The sequence below is a fragment of the Ochlerotatus camptorhynchus genome, unplaced genomic scaffold, assembly GCF_037179485.1.
Source record: "Ochlerotatus camptorhynchus isolate MF236.1 unplaced genomic scaffold, CSIRO-AGI_Acam_v1.1 ptg000055l, whole genome shotgun sequence".
Taxonomy (NCBI): Eukaryota; Metazoa; Arthropoda; class Insecta; order Diptera; family Culicidae; genus Ochlerotatus; species Ochlerotatus camptorhynchus.
This window is the reverse complement of record NW_027040545.1, coordinates 2,193,567-2,213,212: the sequence shown is the minus strand read 5'-3', so window position 1 is coordinate 2,213,212 and position 19,646 is coordinate 2,193,567. Positions and strand designations below refer to the sequence as shown.

The 19,646-nt window shown below is 38.1% G+C and overlaps 2 protein-coding genes across 2 annotated transcripts in view; one reads left to right on the top strand and one right to left on the bottom strand.

Moving 5' to 3' along the window:
• Positions 1-18,235, bottom strand: part of sigmar (Tumor necrosis factor alpha-induced protein 8-like protein sigmar) — a 181,387-nt gene extending 163,152 nt beyond the window's left edge. The window contains exon 1 of the mRNA XM_065239514.1: positions 18,222-18,235. The gene's annotated coding sequence lies outside the window, so the exon portion shown is untranslated. The remainder of the gene's footprint in view (positions 1-18,221) is intronic.
• On the top strand, positions 2,599-18,410 carry LOC135717409 (arrestin domain-containing protein 17). Its single transcript, XM_065239488.1, has 3 exons — positions 2,599-2,937; positions 16,034-17,011; positions 17,074-18,410. The coding sequence occupies exons 1-3, from the start codon at positions 2,823-2,825 to the stop codon at positions 17,223-17,225; spliced, it is 1,245 nt and encodes a 414-aa protein (XP_065095560.1). The 5' UTR covers positions 2,599-2,822; the 3' UTR covers positions 17,226-18,410.
• Positions 18,411-19,646: the final 1,236 nt, after the last annotated feature.

Sequence of the window (19,646 nt, the reverse complement as noted above, 5' to 3'; positions counted from 1 at the left end):
TCAAAAAAAATATTCCCGGAATGAGCTAGAAATTATCGGTACTCCCCTGAAATTTTTCTCAAAATCCCTTTGGAATTTCACTCAAAATTAAATTTTCTCGGAATTATCTTGGAACTATCTGCAGGATTCACTAGAAATTATACGCAGAATTTTCTTAGAATACTCCCCAGAAATCCTTTGGAACTGTCCTCAATATCCTTGAGGTTCTTCTCGGATTTTTTAGAACTCTCTCATCTCAGAAGTCCACTGAAATTATATTTAGAACTCTACGTGATTTTTTTTCAGAACACCCTGGAACTGAATGAGCTAGAAATTATCCTCGGAAATTTTGCTTAAAATCCTCAAAATTTGATTTTCTCGGTATTCTTTTTGAAATTATCTTGGAACTATGTGCAAGATGCACTAGAAATTATCGGCAGAATTTGCTTTGAACTCTTCCCAGATTTTTTGTTTTTTTTTAAGCATTATTAGAGAGATTTTTAGCCGTTGGCTAGTTCATCTCTATAAAATGGGAGGCCCCAGAACTCTCCCCAGAAATATTTTGGAACAGTCATAAGAATTCAATATCCTTGAGGTTCTTCTCGGAATATTTTAGAACTTTTTTTTCTCAGAACACCTTGGAACTGAAATTTCCCTTAAGTTTCAGAAGAATTTCCTCTGCATTCTCCAGAAATTCTTCCCAGAATGAGCTTGAAATTATCCTCGGAATTTCCTTGAAAATTTTCTCAACATCGCTTTGAAATTTCATTCAAAGCTTGATTCTCTCGATATTCTTTTCGAAATTATCTTGAAGCTATCTGCAGGATTTACTTGAAATTATTCGCAGAATTTTCATGGAATCATCCCCAGAAATCTTTTCTTTTAGAACTGCCCTCAGAATTCAATACCCTTGAGGTTCTTCTCGGAAGTCAAGTTGAAGTTGTCCGCCCATTCACCAAAACTTTGTAGTTTTTCTACCAGAAATGTTCAATAAAGCTTGCCCCTCCATTCACCAGAACTGTGTAATTTTTACATCAGGAATTTTCAATTCAGCTTGCCTCTCCATGCAGCAGATTGTTGAAAATCTTAAATTTTCAATACAAACTTGCCCCCAGAAAATTTTACACCAGAAAATTTCAATTGATCAGAACGATGCAAATTTTCCACCGTTAATCTATCTATATCGGCGTGAAAATTTGTATGCAGGGGTTTTTGGAGCAGGGAAAGGTTCTTATGATGATTAAAGACCCCTCCCCTCTCTTTAAGGGGGGCTCCCATACAAATGAAACAGAAATTTCTGCATAACTCGAGAACTAATCTAGCAAATGGAACCAAATTTGGCATGTGGAAGTCATAGGGGGTAGCCCCTTAGATAAGAGGAGGGCTACGTACAATATAGTATGCTTTTTTTTTAAATCGGCGCATAAACTCAAGCTAATATTGAATCCCGAGCAAGGCCGGGCACACTCAGCTAGTGTTCAATAAAAATTGCTTCTCCAATCTTCTGATTGGTGCAGATTTTCTTTTTCCCTTTTTTCACCAGACATTTTCAATACAGACAAACAGACATAACACATTTAATATTTCTCAATGTAAAACATCGTTTCTAAAACATTACCGCCATCTGTTAAGTACACTGTGGTGGTTAGTACGCTGAAGAGATGTCGGTAGTGCGTAAACGTCAAACGCAAGGGAATTGACTATGCGCGCCACAGGTGGCGGTACTACCAACTACGATACTTTTAAATTGACCATTAAATGCTTGTTCGATGATCAACTTGCGAGTGTTATGTCTGTTTGTCTGTGTTTTCAATATAGCTTGCTTCTCCTATCATCAAAATGTTGTAGGTTTTCCAACAAATATAGCATGCCCCTATTTTCAGATTTTCCATCATACATTTTCAGTAAAGCAGCTTCTCTTAATTCATCAGAATGGTGCAAATTTTACACCAAAAATTATTATTAAACTTTGCTTCTCTATTCAGCAGAAGGATGCAAAATTAATACCAAACATTTTCCAAAAAGCTAGCCCATCTCTTTACCAGAACGGTGCAGATTTTCTACCAGAAATTTTCGATATAGCTTAATTTTAAATAAAGCTTGTACCTTCATTTACCAGACCAGTGCAAGTTTTCCACCAGAAATTTTCCGTTCATTTATTTTATCAGACCGATGAAAATTTTGCACCAGAAATTTTCAAGAAAGCATGCTCCTCCATTCACCAGAACGGTGCACCAAAAATTGTCAGTAAAGTTTGTTTCACCATGCACCTTTGTGGTGCAGTTTTCAGACTTTCCTCTTTATGCACCAGAATGCTGCAAATGTTTCACCATAAATTTTCAATAAAGCATCAGAACGATTAAAATATAAGCTATTAAGGTATTTCAATTAAATGGAAATTACTAATCCTTCTCTCTTTCAACATATGACGTCACCAAAGTCTCACACATTCAAACCGCAGTAGTAGTCTCACCTCACGATCAAATCTATGCTCCCAACAATCGAAGACGACTCATAATGATGATGATGATGATGATGACGGCTAATGATGACAACAGCGCACAGATTCGGCTCGGTTGCTCATCATCCCCCGTCAGTTCAATCCCGTCAGCCCCAGATATAGCACTCCCTGAATCACGTCGTATAGAACGGGAAACAGGGATACCTTTTGGTAGTTTTGTTAACATTATTTGAACACTTATTAGAATAAGAGCTTCAAATAATAATAACCTTTGGTCGTGATTGAGTTATGCTCAGTTGTTGTGCTTCAGTGAAGAAATTCGTGTACTAGTGAGCTAATATCAAGGTGCTGAAGAGTAGTGCTAAAAAGGTGCCACTGCAGAATGGGCCTCAAAGAATGTCAAATCGAATTGGATAATCCCTGGAATACGTACTATGCCGGCCAGACAGTAAATGGAAAGGTCACGTTCACATTCGACTCGCCGAAAAAGATTCGAGGTAATTGAAGTGGTAACTCCCGACTAAAACAGAGTTGAAAGTAGCTAGTTGCAGTTTAGAATACCATACGAACCATAAATAGCAATTTGATGACATCATCCGAAAGCTGATGATGGACACCGCTAGACAGATTCTTCAATACATAAGCAAGGATGCAGCGAGGATCTGCTTGGATGAGTTTGTTTCTTGTTTCATGACTAAAGCCCCTGGGTGTAATAATTACTGTGTCAGGAAGTGGCGACCTTCAGCAGTTCTTCCGACCAACCAACAATGCCGAGATTGGAAACTGCAGCTCTGAAGGTGTTGCCTATGTGTAGCTACATACCAAGTCTTACGAACTACTACCAATGCATTTTCGGTGTGATCCAATCAGTGCTTGCTAACCGAGTACTAATGGTCACCGTGACACACAATATGACAAAACCAAAAACCGGAGTTCAGATTCAGACATAAGGAGGATGGTGACGTCGTCACTTGACCAACTCCCTCAATTTACCGGTGCAGGTTACGAAGATCAATTGATTAGAAATACATTGGGTTAGATAAAACGAGAACATTTTGTAGCACATATGTAAACGCGCCTGACTCGCACACATTGTGTGGCGTTTAAGAAGCATGCTCGCTTTTGGCTCTTGAGCAACGAGTGGAATGATAATTATTTTTATAAATAGGAACCGCTTCCCCTCGGAAAGCGACTCACGCAAAAGACCCCATTTAGTGTGCGTGTGCATCTGTCGAGCCTGGGAGGTGTCGATGATGGCGCGTAAGGTGGTTTGGTGTTGTTTTTGATCTTAGCATTCACCGAAAACGGATCACCGGTTATCATGTAATGCGTCATGGAATATATTTCAAATAACTTTGATTACAACAACTCCTATAAATCGTCCCGTCAATGCAAGTTGTAGCAGTAAGGCGACGAAATATTCGGTATGCACTGTAATTTGTTTTGGTAGCTGGTAGTTATTGTACTGCGTATTGCAATGCATATAGTAAAATACATTGTGGTAAACTTAATAATTTTTCTTGCTACCGTGAAGTGCCATAATATCACGCGGGGTCAAACTTCGCTCATTTTGGCCAATATGTGTTTTGTGATAGTTTCTTCATTTATATTTTTCCCATATACTAGTCAGTAATGTCAAATTCAGTTCAATCTAAAATATCCACATTACACATTATTTTGGGATTTTTCATAACTATGCCGAATTAGGGTCTAAGTTGCGCAAAGTTATGATACTTTACGGTACAAAATAAGTGGTTATTAATTTATATTTGTGTCTCAAGGCACTGGTATGTACCTACAATCTTCTTTTTTATTTGAGCTTATATTATATTGTCCTTACTCAGATAAGCAAATTTTGTTTAAATAAAAAAAATACAGTCATTCGAACATCTATCTAGGATGGGGCAAGACGAGCACCACAGACACCATTTTATTAGGGTTTTTTATGGTAACTAAATTTCGAAACTGATGAAGCCTGCAAGTAGTAAGGTGCATATGGAAATTTTTTAGTGGAATATACAACTGCAAAACTATTTTTCTAGTTTCATAATTAGAACTATTTTAATGCGAGCATGGTTTAAGAGTTGAACACGAAAAAATCCGGACAAGAAAATCTTGTTGGGGTTTTAAAATGCGTTTTATTTTTTATAGTTCAATGTAGCAGCTATACATTAGTAGCTATAATACTTATTGTAAGTCCTTTTTTTAGCCTTCCTTCTTCCTTCAATTGCAGTTCCACCTTTTTTCTTCAGTACATACTGACACAATTGACCAGTACTCCTCAATTGGCCTTAGTTCCGGAGTATTGGTCGGATTCATCTCCTTGGGAACCACTGTGACGCCATTTTCGGTGTACCACTGTTTGGTGGAATTTGAGTAGTGGCAGCTTGCCAAGAGCGGCCAAAATAGGCAATCCACCTCATGCTGCTCCAGAAAAGGCAGTAGTCTCCTTCGTAGGCACTACTCCTGGTAAATCTGCTGGTACATGGTCCCCGAAGTAGCGAAAGTTTCGCTTTTCAGCCCACAACTGCAGATTGCTTTCCAGACAAGGAACTTTTTGAGCAATTTCGACTTCTTTTTAATTTTACATTCTTCCGGTCAACCGAGGTGATCGAAAACTGGAGTCACATTGCGAATCTCGAAACGAAAGACTTTTTGAACGAACGCTTGTATAAAAAAGTTTTTCGTTTCAAGATGCGCAATGTGGCCTCTGCCAGAAGCGGATAGACCGGGATTTTCGTTTCGAGCGTGCAGGATCGAATCGTGACGTACTTGCTCCCGTGAAGCTATGATGTACACACTTAAACAGAGACCCTACGATCGGTAAAAACAAATTACCGTCTTAAGTGGACCCTACACGATTACTTTTATTGACAATAATCGTATTGTCAATACATTCTATATTGACGTCAATATATCGAGATTGACAATATTTCTGAATTCACATCATCAATATTATTGTCAATAATTCCCCTTCGCGTCAATATATTGATGCGTGTGGGGTTTGCTTTAGATCGGTAATGCTAAAAATTACAGATGTTTCGGTATTTTCTCGCTTTTTTGCTGAAAACTGTAAATGAAATGACCGAATTTCGGTAATTTCATTTTAATTTAACGAAAACGGTAAACATTTTTACCGGCAGGTCTGTAAATCAGCTTCATCACTGACTTCGGTGAAATATTTTACTGAAGTTTCGGTAAACAAAGCGTCCCACTACTGAGTTCGGTAACGGTCTCGGTAAACGTCAAATCCACCATATTGTTTTTTTCGATCGACTTAAAAAGCGTTCGTGCTTGTGAAAAATAAAAAGAGCCTGTTGTGCAACACCAAGATGAGCGAATCTTAGATACTTTCCATAAGTAATTAATTTTCGTTTTCTAAATATATACCGATTAGAGATGGCCGATGTTGTTGCTTTCTTTTTCTGTCGGTCCAAGTCCCTTTCCCGTTGGCGACGATTTGAAAACAGCATTTGGAATTTTTATCCAATGCTTTCCTGTTTTCATTGTAGCGCCGAATCCTCCCGACAAAAACTTGTTTTTGTGCATTGGTGGAGCAATTTGTAATGGGCTGCAGTGACCGCTACCTTGCAACAATTTAAAAGCAAATTACAGTTGAGTCGGTTACCTTTTCAAAAAATTACAGATCTCTCGGTAATTTTCGATTTGCATATCGTCCTCAAAATTACAGTTCTACGGTAAGGTCGTCTACAAATCAAGCAATGTACATCGGTAAACGTTACCGATCGTTCGGTAAATTTGACAGCTAATTTTGCTGATCCAGTTTACAGATTTTTCGGTAATGTTCTCGATTACCGAAAAAATTACCGACCGTTCAGCTGTTGAGAATTCGGTAAATGAATTACTGAAGTCAGTGATTTTTTTCTAAGTGTGTAAACAAATGAACTTCTTATCCTGACAACGTCTAATACGTCTGAGGGCCCAAACATCAGAGTCTATCCGATAGACTCTATCGGTATCCTACTGTTAGTGCAAAGGATTTCAAGAGAAAGTTTTGTAAACCTCTAAGGCTTGTGCTGTGAATGCTCTGATGGCAAGCCTACAACTTGTTGATAATATTTTCAGAGGATCCCAAGAAAGCTTAAAACCCAAAATTGCAAAATAAATCATCTAAACTGGTCGAGAAATGTCTAAAATACATTGATTTAGAAATTCTGACTATCAATAAGCCTTCAGGTGTTCTAGCTTTGATTTCAAAGATAAGGCCAACGTACAATGGATAAGTTTTCAGGTTTTTTTTACAGTTAACCCAAGCATTATCTGTCAAAAAAACCCGGAAACTTATGCATTGTGCGCCAGCCTTTACTGCCGCTCTTCGCATGTCCGTCCTATAGCGAAAATCGGCAAGTCGGAAAAGTCGCGTTTTAAGTTTGCTTCGTACCATTGCTTCTTATGTGATGGGACAACCAATGTGACTGTCTTTCCAAACAGTTTCAGAACAAAATTGACGAGTTCATCCAGTATTATGGAAATATGGATAGTTAGCTACCATTTGCATTGAAAAACTCAGTTTTGACAACAACGACAATAGGACCGACATGCGAAGAGCGGCAGTTTACTCCTTTTGAGCTTCCCCTCGATAATTGCCCAATACTGTTAGATCAGACGGGATTAGGAGCAGTTGGGAAGAATCTTTCTCAATAAGGTGTTTCATGCTGCCAGAGGGCGAGCAGTCTTCAATCGAAAAAAATCGACTGAAGAATGTATGGCGGAATTCACGTTTAATTAAACATATCAATCAGCCATTCCATAGCAAAACGATATAGTGGTTCTCAGAATTTCGTAAAAATTGGTAGTTTTGTTCCTTATCGCAAAATATTAGACCCATATTTTTTTTGTCATTAGGGTGACCATTTCCATGTTAGTAGGTTGGTCCAAAAAATCGTTTTTTTTCAAAACTGATTTTTGTTTTTTGAATATATAACATTTGAACCGATTTCAAAGATCGAAATATCAAATAAAAGGTAGTTAAAAATACTTTTTAGGAAAAATATAATGATATTGTGGGATTTTTTATTGGAAAACATTTATTGTATATGTTTTTAATGGTTTTCACGAGGGGGGCGACTCTATCTACGATGAAGGAAAAATTGTTTTATGCTGTGGTTAGCTGCGCGCACGCTGAGTAGATAGTAAGAAGATTTATGACGGTTCTGAAGATTTCTTGCAAAAAGATGATGCACGATGCAAGTAGATGCGAGAAATTAAAGAAGATTTTTCGAAGATTGATTAGCTAGTGTGAGATTTGTTGAGCACCTAGAATTGAGATTTAGATGTGTCGTCCCCCTCGGGTTTTCATGGTTTGTAGACGGAGGGCGCAATATGTTTTTTTTAATTTTTCCTTGAAAATTTAGACTATTTACGTTAAAAGTTTAGACTATTGCGTTATATGTTTTTGATGTTATCAAGTTTTGGGTTATCGCTCAATACTCCTATACGACTAGACTACCATGCGTCATGACCATGTTACAGTCGCTATAAATCAATGGGCATAAGTCTTTCTGAGAGATGTTTCCTAAACTGCAGTAAAGTTCCTTGAGCTTTTTCAAATTTTGCTGAATTTCTATGAAGTCTTATTTGAAATTCAGAAAGTTTATCTATATAATTTTCAGAAAAAAAACTGGAGTATGCTAAACTTCTATGATGCTCTTTAACTCCTAAGTGTCTAAGAGAGGATCTGCAAACTTCAGAGCTGTCTACAGATTTGCAGAGGGTCAGATAACTTCAGCGAAGAGCTCCGATTGGAATGGAGTTTTCAAATAATTAAAATTTAAACTTAGTTGAGTTCAGACATAGGTAGTGGAACTATTTTGTTCCAAGTTCGCGCCAGATACAAAATCTGAAATGCAAATCCGTAATTCTCGTGACACCCGAATAGTCGCAACAAATCTGCAATTTGCCAAATATCTGCCGCACAAAAATAAATGCGTTAGCCATGCTTGGCATACATAGTTTTGGTCACGAATTGCTCATTTGCTAATAGTTGACGTAACATAGTTCTTTTTGAAGCAGTAGATAGAATAGAGTTTAAGCTTGTTACAGATACGTAAAAACAAGTAAATTTTAATTCTAGTAATAAACTGTATTTGTTTTTGCGTTGTAAAAATGAAGTGAGAAATGTTCGCTGCACATCTCGGACTTTAAGTGTAAAAACCATTGGCGTTGATTCAAATGTTAAGATTTACCTACTCTTTGCATATCTATAGTAAACTATGATCCTAATCTACACTCTAAAAAATCTTCACGTCCGATTTACGTGAAATATCACGTACCTGATCTGTATTCAGAAAATCTCATATGTTACGTGATGTTAGTAATTTTGACCTGCATTGCATGTCATGTCCACTAAAAATGTTGGTGACATCGACCGCATATTCACGTAAACAGATTTCGGGTATTTGTGTTTGTGTGTTTGGGACTTCGATATTTCCGCAAAACGGGATTTACGTGATTTTCAGGTACGCAAACAAAATCAATATGGCGTCACCGAGCGTGGTGGAAGAACACTTCAAAGATTTAGCTTGCTGCAAATATTGGACGGTAATTTGATTCTTTTACATTAATTGATTTATGATTATATGTCGCATTTTTCTAGTTTTATAATTTCAGACGGTGGCATCAGCATTTTGAGTCTGCAAACCTCAATGTTGTTAAAATTTTATCAGAAATAAAAAAAACTCATACACGTTTCTACCTCATAATAATCAATTAGTCAATAATTTACAATTTTATGAGTAGATATAAGCATTAAGGCCGGCGCACAATAGATACGTTTTCAGGTTTTTTGACAGTTATTCCATGCATTATCTGTAAAAAAAAACCCGAAAACGTATCTATTGCGCACCGGCCTTTAATTTCAACACGTGGATTTTATATCTGCCCGATAAAATTGCATAATATTGACTGCTTTTATATATACGTTCCATTTTTATCATTCAAAATTCACGCACAAATTACGTGAAAATCATTTTAAACAAAACGGAATGTCACGTAAAAGTTACCAGTTGTCCAGTAGTTTTCACCCCGATTTCACGTAAGCAGTATGTGAAAATCAGGTCTTACTTACCTGAATAATCACGTAGATAATCGAAGGTGGATTTTGATCGGCTACGTGTAATTCCGGTAAAAGTTACGTGAAAAATAGGGTGGACGAAAACCACCTATGTTTTTACGTAAATCGGACGTGAAGATTTTTCAGAGTGTATCAATTACTTTAAAGAAAAACAAATTTCAACCGAGGGGGACGACACATCTAAATCTCAATTCTAGGTGCTCAACAAATCTCACACTAGCTAATCAATCTTCGAAAAATCTTCTTTAATTTCTCGCATCTACTTGCATCGTGCATCATCTTTTTGCAAGAAATCTTCAGAATCGTCATAAATCTTCTTACTATCTACTCAGCGTGCGCGCAGCCAACCACAGCAAAAAAACATTTTTTCCTTCATCGTAGATAGAGTCGCCCCCCTCAATTTCAACAACTGAGTGAAAAGTTATTAACAAATGAGCAGTTGGTGTGTACAACTGTGTATGCCTAGCATGGTGTTAGCATGCGTGGGCGACCTACGAGTTGCGCCAAATCGACAATCATCGACATTGTTTACAAAAGCAGATACGTCCTTGCGAAAAAGCAATCGAGAAATGGCTGTAGTGACAGCCTGCCAAATCTGGCCAAAACTTCACAGGTCGTTTCTGGGGTTTTGTGCGTTTTTCCAGGCACTCTTGTTAGTATAGCATGGTATAGCTGCGTGTCCATTTTCACAAAACCAGGGATTTTGCGCCTGTAGGATCCCCTGCCATATTATCAGCTTCTGGGAGAATTCATTACGCAGGTAATTATTAAAACATTTTGACTCGAGAAATTAATGTATCCTGTATTTTGCATCAGGTCTATTGATTTTCTGTACTACTTTGTCTGATATCTTGCTGCAAGTTTCGCAGAAGCGGTCATCGGTGAATACAGCATATCATGCGCTTTACGGATACTTTTTGCTTGGTCTATCCAAAGCGAAGCTTGAAATCATCGATCGGAAGCTAAAGTCAACCATTTCCAAATGGATTTCCACGTATCAACAGAACGGATTTCATTCCCGAAAGGAATACGAACGCGACGTGAAAAAATTTGGTGCAGATAAGTTGACATGGCTGGTTGAATTGTATCGCTGCAAACCGACTCTTTATCTAACGGGTGGCAACTAAAATTTTGGAATTTTTTCGAGGCCTCTATGCTCAACAACAAACGAGCTCAAAGAGAAATAAGAGTGTGTAAGTGTTAGCTCTCTCTCTCCTCTTTCTGCTAGTATTTTCTGTTTTGTTTATGCTTGCTCAGTTTTGCTCAAAATGCCGTCGAAACAAGAAGTATTTCGCGAGCGCGTTGTACAGTTCTACGAACTGCACAGAAATCTCGGCAAAAAGTATATGGTACAACATTTTAAAAGCGAAAATGTTGCGGCTTCGACTGTTTACCATATCCTAAGATCCCCAACAACTGCTCGCAAGCAAGGTAGTGGAAGACCAGCCAAAATTATGGACGCAAAAGGACCGAGAAAGACATTTCTAAGCCATGGTTCAAGCCCTCTGGTTTGGCAATCAATCAATATGTGTACCAGAACGAATGTTTGAAGAAAATTTTGATCCCGTTTCTACAAAAACATCATGCTGATGGACAATATGTGTTTTGGCCGGATAAAGCGTCATCGCATTACGCCAAAAAAACACAATCGTTCCTGAATACCCATTCGATCCCATTTGTACCCAAAAACCACAACCCGACAAATCTGCCTCAGTGTCGCCCAATCGAAGATTTCTTCGGGGTTGCCACGAAATGCAAACAGTTGATTGGTAGAATCAAGAGATGCATTCGCAAAGTTGACATGAACGCTCCTGTTCCGACATCAAACGGAAGCTTCGCCGAACATCCGATTACGGACCGTTTTCAAATGTTCACTATTTTTTTTCAACAATGGACAATGTATCTTTAATTTCAATAAATCAGATCTTCTTCAAGTATGTTTGTCTTTTTTTGACAGCTTGAGAAATAAATTCCAAAATTTTAGTTGCCACCCGTTAAACGAAGCAAAGCGTTTGCATGAAGACACGTTCCGGATCGCCATTTCTGCATCATCAATTTGTCGAATCCTTCGCCAGGAAGGGCTTAGCTGGAAAGCACTCGAGACGCGAGCTATTCAAATACGTAGACGTCGTCCGGTTTGCCTCAGAAATGAGTGAAATCAAATGGGATTACCGTGCGGGACCGAAATCCGTACACCTAAGCACAAGAGAATCATTTACGGTCAATACTAAATAATGCTATCACATTATGCTCTGTATCACATCTTTTTCCTTTACATTTATCTTTATTTTTCCAATATTTGCAAACACCAGGTCTTAAAATTACCTTCAATTATTAGAAAAAAGGATTTAAATTGCACATATCTTGAATCAAAATCCGTACAGCGTTTTACGATTGAATCAAAATCCGTACAGTTTTGAATCGAAATCCGTACACTGTGTTGAGGATGAATCAAAATCCGTACAGTCATGAATCAAAATCCGTACATGAATGTAAATCGATCCAAATCAATGAAAAAAAAACGTGTTGCTATCTTGAATAAAGTATTTTTTTTTGTAGTTGCTTGGCTAAGAGTCCAAAACAGCTATATTCGTTTAAATACACTAGTTTACAGCATATTTGAACTTTGTACGCTGATGGTCATTTCCCATGTAAAATCGTGCGCTGAATCCAAAAATATAGTCAAAAAAAATCTCGGTAGGATAGTTTTGAAGATATAGGGGTAAGAGAGGCATAGTGAACAGGTGGGGCATAGTGAGCATCGCGTGTGCTCCAGCTTGGACTTTCGGCCGTTCAGAACAAATTTGTTGGCTGTAGGATCAATATCTTAATGATATTGATCCTACTACCAGTTGATTTGTTTCATGCAGTTGGAGATCCAGAGCCAAAGTACGGGATGCTCACTATGCCCCGCATGTTCACTATGCCCCTCCTTCCCCTAGCTAAAAAATGAAATCTCACGTTAAAAAAAAACTTAAACACAAATATCTCTGGCTGCAATGAAGTGATATTATTTATTTTAACGCCAAATTAAACGTGATAATTTTTTTTTTTCGATCGTTATAACACTATTTTTCCGTGAGAGTAATGGTAGAACCACCATAAACATTTTAATTAACATTGCTTAAAAACTTAGCAGAAATTCAATTTTTCTTAGGAAAACTTAAAAAACAAACTATTAACTAACAACAATACCATCAATCTCACTGACAATTGATGTTCAATTGATCGAACGAAAAAAATTCTTACCTCTAATTTAGCGTTAAAATAATTGATATAATCTCATTACAACCGGAGATATTTGTATTATAGTAATCAAACTTGTTTAAAGTGAATTTTCATTTTTAGCTGTATCTCAAAAACTATCCTACTGACATTTTTTTCGACTACATTGTTGAATTCAGTGCACGATTTTACATAAGAATCATTCTTCAAAGGTTCAAGTTCATTTTTTTTTACTTTTAATTTTTTAACTAATGATATCAGCGTTAGATTAATTGATGCTCCAATCGATTCAAAGGAGAGGTAACTGAATTCTTTTTATTTAAGAAGGTAACTGTTCTGGAGTTTATGCTAACTAATATCATGTTTAAGGATTAATTTCTTCCAAATTTTATTCTTTACCAGTGCTTTGGGTTAAATATTTTTACTGGAGTTTTCCTCCGATCAAAACTTCGAGGTTTTTGAAATTTGACATGTGATAACGTGCAAGATGCGCCATACTTTGGAACTCCATCAACTCACTGGCATCAAGCGATAAATTAACCGGTTCCTAAGATGGTAGCCCTATAATGGCGGATAAGTAAAAGAAAAATACAACCATCTTAGAAACCAACAAAAAAAGACAATGAACTGACATCAAGGATTAGTTTTTCGTTTTGTGCATGAAAATTAAAATTGGTAAAATAACGACTATAACTTAATTTAATTTGATACGTCAAGAGAGTAATAATCATAAAAATACAGATCTTTCATTGCTTCTTTTCCACAGCTTTCTTCTGCTTCTTCTCCATTGTTACCATTGCCTTTTCATGTTATAATGCTTTCTTGCTTCCAAGCCTAATAAAAATAACCATAATAGAGAGCTTAACGACGTGTTCGGGGTATCATCCAAACCATTTGTGGGAAAGTTTACCCATCCGGGATAAAGTTCGTTCATGGTATTCGTTTATTAGGGAACTTTCTTTGCTCTTCTTCCTTTTCTTCCTCCTCTTCCTCTCTCGCTCAACCTTTTTCTTTTGTCGTTCCTCAATCCTTTGTTTCTTTGCGTTCTCTTTATCAATTTTCGCCCGCACTACTTTCATGTGTATTTCCGGTCATTCCTCGCTGGTAGCTTGGAATGCTCTCTGGCCCATTTCTGTCTGCTCTCTGTAAGGGAGCATCCAAAAATGACGTAGCATATTTTTGATCAATTTTATACTTCTCCCCCTCCCTCGTAGCGTATTTGGCTATATCCAATACATGGCCGGTCACAAATTCTGAAACCCTCACCTCCCCCCTCAAATGCTACGTCATTTATGCATGGTCCCGAATTTGTATATGCGTGTTGGTGATATCCTGTAGGGGAGCTGCGTTGTTTTACTTTTCGGCTGGTTCTTGACGCTCTTCATTAAAAGATATTAATAATATAACATTTACAATACGAATAAAATAAGAGAGTAGCGATTCAATACGGCATCTCTTATGGTGGTGAATTGAACGGCAAAATCCCTGGATGCTTCTCGGTAAGATTTCTCCGCACGCATCATTGCCACAGTCTTCTCAAAATCCTCCGGCGTGTATTTAGTTTCCATATCTGCTGAAAAACATTGGATAAAGTAGAATCGTCATTAGTGATGCACAAGTGTACGGATTTAGAATCAGCTGTTATATATGGATCGAAATCCGTACAGTACTAATTTTGATAAATAAATACCATATGAACGATCCATTGCTTAGAATTGAGATATAAAACGATAAACACTAACCTTTTCGATCGACCTTCAGGAAACTACTTGCAAAAATCACTTAAATACGCTTAACAACTGGAAGTAAATCCGAGACATTTTCTTAGAAAATCGTTAAGAGCGCAACCGATTGACAGAAATGCCCGACACGTGATAAGGTTTTTATTTTTCTTATTTTAATTGCATGTTATACTGCTTAATTGTTGAAGTAAACATCAAGCTGATGCATGAATGAACATGAATATGTATTCATGTATAATATTTACATTGTTATGATGCATATAAATAAACAAATTCAACAGGGTGTACGGATTTCGGTGCTGTACGGATTTCGGTCCCGCACGGTATCAAAATTTAATCTTCCTGGATGAAGTTAGTTTTGATAATAGGTCAATGCTTAGATCTAGAGGATACGGAGTAAGAGGCGAACGTTTGATTTGTAGGGGTGAGTTTGTCAGAAAACCCAGAATGTCACTGTTATGCTTCGTTGGACAAGAAGGGTTAACTGGAGCATTCTCGATAGAAGGGAATTTTAACAGAGCAAAATTTTTCGAATGCTGTAGAAAATTTGCTTTGGAATCTGGAACGGTTCAGTGCTACCCTGGGTTCCATTCTGTTTGGATTGCGACGCTGCGATAATTTCCTATCTCCGGTCATTGGGCATTTATGCCATACACCTGCCATCCTACTGCCCTTTTTTCAATCCGATAGAATTTGTATTTGGAATGATCAAACGAAAACTGAAGAGGACGTATCAAGAGAACCACAATGAAAATATTGATCTAGCAGTGACGGAAGTATTAACAGACTTCTCGAAAATTCTCACCAAACTGTAGTGAGTTTGAGCTTCAAGATTTTTTCTGTACGCCCAAACACGAACCGAAACTTCCATCACTGCTGGCAGTTTGTAAAATCAATATCATGCTTGATATTGTATTCCAATATCACGCGTGATATTGGGAGCCCTTGAGAGCGAATTGAAATCATTTGAGTGAGGATTATGCCATCACGCTTTCAAAACATTTCAGAACTGACCACTAGGAGCGCTGGTATAAAATATACTGTGTTTCCGGATTCTAACTGAAGCACACTTTATTATAGCGTTAAAGCACTAAAATTTTCCTCAATTCCTAAGAAACAAACGGTAACCCGAATGGTAAAATTATTCCACAAATATTGTTTGGTTATTCCATAGTAATTGCCATATAAACTTCAATTGGTTTGTACACAGTAAGTTTTTAACCTTTTGAGTTCAAATTATTGGAGAATGACCGAAACGCGATTTGGGACCGTGAAGCAATGTGGAGCACCCGGACACAACCTAGTGAGATAATCTTCAACTAAGCTGGCCACCAATCAAGAGTGCCTGCATTATTTTACCAAAGACACCGAACCATCTATCGGGTCGAGATCATAAGATCGCACAATCATTTTCCGTGAATGATCAACTTTTTGCATGTGTCGGCGTTGCGTGTAAAGCATGGAAATCTATACAGCGCAACGTATTTAGATCCTTCATACGATAAGATATACTTATTTTTTTCATTCCATCAGGCATTGTGATCAAATTCTCCGGCGAAGCGGAAACCAAATGGAGCCAAACGGAAACAAAGACCGACCAGGAAGGCAAACAGTATGAGTCGACAACCAACCTTACCGGTCAGGAGGAGTACTTCCAGATCCAGTATTATCTGCTGGGAGGTAAGAACAGCAAAGAAATCGATTTGGACGTCGGAACCCACAGCTATCCGTTCACCTGCGCTATGCCTCCAACTCTTCCTTCTTCGTTCGAAGGCGAATGGGGCTTCGTCCGGTACACGATCAAGGTCACTCTGGATCGACCGTGGAAGTTTGACCAGGATATCAAGATGGCCTTTACCGTCATCTCACCGGTAGATCTTAATTCGAATCCCCGTGTCAAGGACCCCTTTAAACTGGAACTGGAGAAAACATTCTGTTGTTTCTGTTGCGCTTCCGGTCCTTTGAGCGTGATCGTGCATATTCCGGTGACCGGATTCGTCTCCGGACAAACGATTCCATTGACGATCGAATGTGACAATGCCAGTAATGTTGGAGTCGAATCGGTCAAGTTGATTCTACGCAAACTGCTGGCCTTCCATGTGCTTACTCCACGTCGCGAAACGAAGAAGAAGAAGGAAGTTATCTCGGAGATTTCTGTTGGTCCGGTTGAAGGCGGAAGCAGCCGAACGTGGAATCAAAACATTCAGATACCGCCCCTACCGCCATCGAATCTGGTCAACTGCGGTATCATCGACATAGACTACGATATCAAGGTGGAAACGGTCGTTTCCGGCCCGCACGCCAATCTGGATGGAAACATCCCGGTCGTATTGGGAACAGTACCGCTGAGTTCCTTCCAGCCACCGCCACCGTACACGGATAATCCTCCGGAGGTGGATCCCTCGATGTTGCCAACACAACCGGTAAGCCCGGCTAGTCCTCCGAATGGTGCCGGTGGAGCTCTTGGATGGAATATCGCCGATGGCGGAGATAGTTTATATCCCAATATTCGTGAGTACTTGGTTGAGAAATTAATTTATTTGATGTTCAATTTTGATCCTCTCTTTCTTCAGCACCTCCTACCTTCGCGGAAGCCACGTTCAAAGCACCAAACATCTCTAATAAAAATGATAGCGAGTTTACCCGATTTGTAGGCCCAGCGGAGTACGCTCCGCGCTATCCAACGTACGCTTTTTCGCCATCAGCCCCGCCAGTGGATCTGTAGACTATCTACACAATTTATGTGTATTTAAATGCGAATTGCAACACAGTTAAAACCTCAACGTTCAAGGGAATTCTTTAGTTTTTCGTTAAGTTCACGATCATCATGATACCCTTTGTTTGACACTGCTTTGTCACTTTTAATCACGATAAAAAAACGAGCAAGGTAAAGTAGGAGTATCGAACAATCACAGACCCAGTGGGGAAACAATCAAAAATTTTGTTAATATATTTTGCTATTAAAAGATGTAACAGGCGAGAAACGCACATTATAACAACCTTCAACATTTCTAAGCAAAGAAAAAAAAACTATGAAACACGTCATAGATACCGTTAAAGAACAATATTACGAAGTATATAAATATTTTAGCAACTATCTTCTCGCGATATGTGGCCTAGCCAAAGGGCGAAGCAATCCTTAATAACCACTTAACAGCTCTACTTTCATATGACTACTAACCGACACTAGGTGCATATACATCTTGAACACTAATCCCACTATAAGCCTTACCATTTTTTACCGGTAGTTTAGAAAAGAAAAAAAAACGCTCGAATACTGCAGGAATCGCACATCACATCTAGACCAACCACGCAAATGCTTCCTATCCGTCGCACAATATATTAGGACTATGATTTAGCTCGAACCAGCACAACTTCATTCCTTTTTAAAACAACCACACAAAAATGCCAAACAAAATACAAGAAAAGGAACACAAACGATATCCAAGGACTGTAACCAAGAGCCGTTCTTTATAGAGTGCCTAGCGTAAAGGTTTTTAGGAAACGGAAAGGAATGAAACAGAGGAAATGCCAAACTAGAAAAAAAAAAACGTCGCGATCAAGCTTCTTAAAGCAAACAAAAAATACAAATTCGGAAAGCCAGTCAATTTTGTGAGAACAAAAGAAATCGAATATTGCAGAGTGCCGGTTGGAAACAAGTATAAGCTGGAATTGAAATTTAAACAATTTACTAATAATGTATGTATGCAGGAGGCATTACTTAAAACAGTTTGCTTCAAAACACACCACACTACCGTATGTGAGGTTAGCATACCGTTGTATTGTAGGGAATATTACTCAGAAATTTAGTGAACATAATTTGTAGGTAGTCGTTGCGTACAACTCTGCTTCCAATGTTTTCCGTTGATCGCGCTTCTGTACACTTAGTTTCTTCGGTTCTGATATTTAATATAGCATTTTCGTATTGTAACATTTCGGTTCGACTTATTGAGTCAGGAAAAAGAAAGAAATCCGGAATTTCAAGTATTTCTGTTAGTTTTCAAGATATGAAAACTTAATAATTTTTAATAACCTAGAGTTTCAACAGCTTTTTAACTTTTTCAAGTTTATTTTGAACTCTCTTTGGTATTCCTTTATAATTTTCGTCATAGAACTCTATGAATTCTTCCCAGAAATTTCTTCGAATATGTCCTGCACTGCCCATAAAAGCATAATTATCCCATCTTTGCTTAATTTCTTATTCATATGGGACAGTTATGCTTTTATGAGCATAATACATTTGTTTGCAATGTAATGCAAATTAAATCTCGTCAAAAGTGGTTTACCATTTTTCAAAATGTCCCAAAAAAAATTTTTAAACTGCAATGGGGCAAGAGTGCCATGCGTCTTAAATAGAGTGAAATCGATTAATGCTTGTTTATAAACAAAGCTTTTTGATTATTAATCATTCTAGCAACAGATGTAATTGGTTTTGTCTAATTTGGTGAAAACGAGCTTACCGTAGACTTAATTGCACAATGAAGCAATTTCTATGAATTTTTGAATAATTTAATAAATGTAGCGAAAGAAATTATTAACCTATTATAACTGCTTCAATAAATCATTATTAGTGATGCCTCAATGCAGGCATTGAAGGATTTTTGTTTATGGAATTTTTATTCCATTGCAATTGTGTTTAAGAGCTTTGATTGGTTTCTCGGGATCGAGTTTCAGGAAAGCTTGAGTTTCAAATAGGGACGGATCGAGGTCTGCCAAGACTTGCGGGTTGCTCGAGGACCATTTTCGTAGCTTAAATCCACCTTTCGCCAGTAATTCGTCCAGTTCCTTCCTTGTTTGGATTGCTTCTTCGATGGTTTGGGCGCCTCCTATGTAATCGTCGACGTAGAAGTTCTTCAGCAGTGTGGGTCCTCCTAGTGGATAATTCTGTCCTTCGTCTTCGTAAAGTTGCCAAACCGTAGGTCACCGTTAGCAGTTCACATATTTCGATGGGACCACCAAGGACAAAGCGCCAGAATATTCTCTGCAGGGTAGTGTCTTTAGGATCGACTAAAATTTGGCGGTACATTTTTTCAATGTCTGCGACAAATGCAATTTGGTACTTGCGGAAACGAAGGATGAGGGCGAGTAGTTCGTCTTGCACTACCGGCCCTACCAAGAGAGCATCATTTAAGGAGTATCCAGATGA

Bases quoted from the DNA above. Each gene is read 5' to 3' on its own strand.
- LOC135717409 (XM_065239488.1), top strand. From the start codon at position 2,823: ATGGGCCTCAAAGAATGTCAAATCGAATTGGATAATCCCTGGAATACG. The intron at 2,938-16,033 runs GTAATTGAAGTG...TCATTCCATCAG, and splicing joins CTCGCCGAAAAAGATTCGAG to GCATTGTGATCAAATTCTCC. The intron at 17,012-17,073 runs GTGAGTACTTGG...CTCTTTCTTCAG, and splicing joins TAGTTTATATCCCAATATTC to CACCTCCTACCTTCGCGGAA.